A 4,439-nucleotide genomic window follows, 5' to 3' on the forward strand; every position below is an offset into this window, starting at 1 on the left:
AATTTTAGTCTAAATAATTCCTAATTTCTACTTTTATAACTCAAACGTTAGGTAGGCTATAATTTCCTATAAATGAGGTCCACTGACCCTAAATTCCAAAAATAACTGTAAAACTGAAGTTAATAGTGTTAAAACGTCAAATAGAGTGACAAACATCGAAAAAAGGGACAAATACGTGAATTTTGACGAGAAGACAAAACAAGAGTTAAGTAGTAGATTATGTGTGTAGGGGACATATTATTATATTTACTAGGCCTAGTCATGGATGTGTATAAATGTAATTGCAATTGCAATTGTAATTTCTTAGTCATTTCTTTATTCCAACCGTAGCCTATTTCTTAAAAGAGATTACAAAACAGGCTAAAATCAGGAAGTAGCCACAACCACTAAACGCTGTTGAAGAAGATGGGAAATTGATTTAGTCATTTGGCTTCAGCAGAGGGCATGCATTACTGTCTTTGTCCATTCCACTATGTTTTATGTATATTTGCCCTATTTGAAGAAAACCTTAGATACAGGGATGTGTATTGGATTCTTAAAATGTGGCCGTGAGTGTCAGAGCCTAGGTCAGTGAAGCCAGCGTCCAGAGGGGAGCCACTGTAATGTAAGGAACAGAGTATAGATGGGTCCTGCAGGTTTCTGCCGGCTGTTCTTTCAGTCTTCTGCTCACAGAGGGTAAAAAGGGGATGACTAGGGAGTCTGATGATCCTGGAGCAGACTTTGACAACACTTTGCACTCGGTTTCTGTTCTGGAGGCTGATTGAGTGGAATCAGGATATGGACGAGAAGGTTATGATGCTCTCTATGAAGGAGTAGCCTAGTAAAAGGTTCTGAGGATGTAGGAAACAAAAGTTTTTCTTCATCCTCAGCCTCCTTAACCAATTATTTAACTTATAAAACAACTTGTGAAACATTTAAAGTTGTTTAAACATGTTTCATACATATTATTCTGAAATATTTGAGACTTTTATTGTTTGAATGCGAATTCGCTTGATTTCCGGTCCTATTCTGGCTACCATGGCTGGCTTTATGCATCCGTCTCCCTCATTACAGGCAGCCAATAAGTAAAGAGGGAGGGGTCGAGGAAGGCGAAGGTGGGCTCCACATTTTCTTTAGAACGAAACCGTTTCTGCATTAACTATCTAAACAGAATAGGAAGCAGACAACAGTGCCAACTCCGGTATGCTGGGACATGTCATAACAGAAAAGGTCCAGGTGAAAATGGTAATAATGACACCTGTACATTTCCTGTTATGACAAGTCCTTTACATGTAGTGTAAATGCCATTGTTATGTTTATATCTCATTTTATTGTTTTAAATATATAATAGTTTCTTAAGTCAGTTCTGAGCTAATAGTGGAACATCATGACTGCTTAACAATGTCATTTCATCCAGTTAAAGTTAAAAACTAATACGACAGCCCAGTTACAAAGCAATGAGTAGATAGTTCAGAACCAACACTTAGGAAAACAATGTTAAAATCATTCAAAATTCAAAGAGTGCATTTGTCACATACTCATATTTTCAATTTGAGCATTGAAATACCTGGGGGATCTGCTAAAAAGCAATACTTAAAATAAGAGTAAAATGGTTTTTTTTAGAAAAAAAGAAAATTAGAAAAAAGAATTGCAATTCTTTTAAACAAATGATAAATTCTGTAAATGTAACATTAGTAATAATAATACTGTACATATTTTCATATCTCATACTTTGCTGCTTTTACAATCTAATTGACATTTTAGGGAGATTTTGGGACCCCTGGTTTTGTAGAAACACACACAAAAAAATTCCATAGTTCATAGTTGTTTGTTTCAATAGTTTTTTTATAGAAACATGACAGAGTGTTTCTGTATGTCTGAACAGTGCAATCCACTACTTTCCTCCTTAAAGCTAAACATGGGAATTAACAGGTTATCATACTTTGTCAAAAGCACTCTAAACACTCAGGACTATGCAGATTTCATATATGTGACAGAAAAGCCAGGACAGTGGGTTAGGTTGGTCACAGTAGGCAACTCATATCGACATCAATGTTTACCTTACACACACCGTACAAACAACAGAAGTAGTGTGAGACGGGGACACAACCTACTGTATGTGGAGACTTGAGGAATTGTTTGGTAATAGGTTTCTTTTAATTGTTGTATGTCAATCAACCAAAACTATCGACAATGACTGACAAAGCATTTACACTGAGTCACGGCAGGAACAGTTTCTTCATATCAAAGCCTTTCCAACGTCAGTGTGTGTGTGTGTGTGTGTGGGTGTGCGTGTGTGAAGGTGCTGTCTGCAGATTGGTAGCTTACTTATCAGGCAGAAAGCATCACACCTTGCAGCCGGTACACACAGACTACTTTCTGTTGCTCTCTAACAATAAAAACAAAAGCCTCTCGTTGGATAGTTTAAATCCCGCTGCTGCTCGTCTTCATCTTATTTGTTGGTTGCAAGTTCGGGAAGACAGTTGTGTGTTCTGGCTGACATCTAACAATCGCAGGAACGACCTGCAGACAGACAGACAGACAGACAGACAGGAAGGTGAATTCAGATGGTTAATATCCTGCAAAAAAATGTGATCAGTAACAGATTGCACTGAGTTATAAAAACATAGAATCTATTACTTTAAGTTGTTTTTAGATTACTTCTCTCCAAAATGGAAGTTAAAAAACAATTGATCTAGTTTGCAATGTGAATTAAACTGCGGTTTTACTTTTTTAAGCTTTATTCCAAGCCAAGTCAAATCAAGTACATTTTTTGAAGTTTGTGAAATCCCAATATCACAAACTTCATATTTTACACTAGGCTACTCAAGTTCAACTTGCAGTGATATACAACATCATTCTCTGTTCTTGAGCTTCTTGTTTACATTCAACATAGCGGATAACACTGAATACGACCGAAACGCTGCAAACCCGTTGATGCCGCTGTCGCTTCTACGTCAGCCGGATTGTTGATCTGATAATTGAGTCATTTGACCTACGCCCGTTGGTCACGCCTCTCATGCAGAGAGAATACAGAGCAGACTCCCCAGACCAACGCTCTGCCTCAAATCTTTTGAGTCTGGCTTGGTCTGGTGATAGCCAGACTAGCGACACAGGCTTGTATCTCCGCCCATCAATCAGTTGATTAACTTCCTCAATGCAGGGCGGATGTTGTTGTTGTTGTTGGCAAGTGCCCACTACAGGACTTTTTGCATTCACTTGTGTGCAAATGCTCAAGCGCGATATGTGAACTGTTCAGAGAGAGACGCTCGCAAGTGTCTCATTAAAACATTCCAGATGTGTTAAAGGCTAAACATCTGGAGCTTTTGGGTACTCTGCCGGGGAGGTACAGCCAATAAGAGCGCAAGGAACGGTCTGAGGGGGAACCGAGGGAGGGGTCGTGTGTACTTTACTGTACGTGTTGCATTTGCCAAACAGACCAAAGTTGTTGTTGCAAATAGAGAAAACAAGCGATAAATCGTAAAGATGTGTAGAAGCGGGCTATTTTGAGAACATGTGTGCTAGGGTTGTTCCGATGGACGATATCCCCCCCGACAAAGATATCATCGTCAGGGCACTTTCACGGGTGGAAGGCTGTAAAAACACAGGTTATGTGTTGCCTGGAACGCAGCATAAGCAGCAGCACTGTGTGTGTTCAACCAATCAGCAACGGTCATCCCTGCAAACCCCACCCTGAAGGTTCCTGTACTTTCAGAAGGTACCGCCCCATGAACGTCATTTAGACCCTGGTCCTTGTGGTCGAAATGCAAGGAGTTCCTCAAAAGGTTTCTAGTCCTGTAGAAAGGCGCTAGTGTTTCACACCGATGACAATTGACAAGCCGGTAGGTGAACAAGCATTACCTTGGTCAGAGAGCATCTGCTGAGCATTGCTTCCTGTCCTCCTTCTGCAAAGAGAAGAAAGGAGAGAGTATGAGACGAGAAAAACGGTGGACTTCTATGGACTTTGGAACTTGGTAATATGTACTGTTTACAATATTATATTGAATGTAAATTATTCCTAGAGTTTCCACAGCAATTACACAAATGTTTAAACATTTAACCATATGAAGGATCACCTCTTGTCCTGGTTGAATTTGCACCTGCAGTGGCCACCTGAAACCAGAGAAAAGAGCAATTGGTTTTCTTCATACCGTAATTCCTCAAATAAAGACCGGTAGTCAATTAAAAGCCGGGCCTCTGATAGTGGCTGGGGCGTGGTGACCATGGACAAATAAAAGGCCGGCCTCAAATTAAGACCAGGGGAAAATTTGTGTGGATAATCTCCTAAATGCCTTTCATAGAATGTGCATTCAAGTTTATCGTAACGTACATTTCTATCAATTTAATTTAACAAATTCAATAATATTATAATAATGTATGCTTTTTTTCACAATAAGTTTTTCTGGATTGAAGTATCGTCCTACCAGTCTTTTTGTATGTGTTCCCCAGTACAGTGTAGT

The 4,439-nt window shown here is 39.4% G+C and overlaps 1 protein-coding gene across 2 annotated transcripts in view; it reads right to left on the minus strand.

Annotated features, from left to right (window-relative positions):
- Positions 1 to 1,803: 1,803 nt before the first annotated feature.
- Positions 1,804 to 4,439, minus strand: part of fxyd3 (FXYD domain containing ion transport regulator 3) — a 15,745-nt gene continuing 13,109 nt past the window's right edge. For both annotated transcript variants that reach the window (XM_032518210.1, XM_032518209.1), the window contains 3 exons: positions 4,056 to 4,092; positions 3,841 to 3,884; positions 1,804 to 2,502 (listed from right to left, as the gene is read on the minus strand). In XM_032518210.1, coding sequence (XP_032374101.1) covers positions 2,483 to 2,502; positions 3,841 to 3,884; positions 4,056 to 4,092 — 101 coding nt within the window. In that variant the 3' untranslated portion in view covers positions 1,804 to 2,482. The remainder of the gene's footprint in view (positions 2,503 to 3,840; positions 3,885 to 4,055; positions 4,093 to 4,439) is intronic.

This window comes from Etheostoma spectabile, chromosome 6 (genome assembly GCF_008692095.1).
Source record: "Etheostoma spectabile isolate EspeVRDwgs_2016 chromosome 6, UIUC_Espe_1.0, whole genome shotgun sequence".
Taxonomy (NCBI): Eukaryota; Metazoa; Chordata; class Actinopteri; order Perciformes; family Percidae; genus Etheostoma; species Etheostoma spectabile.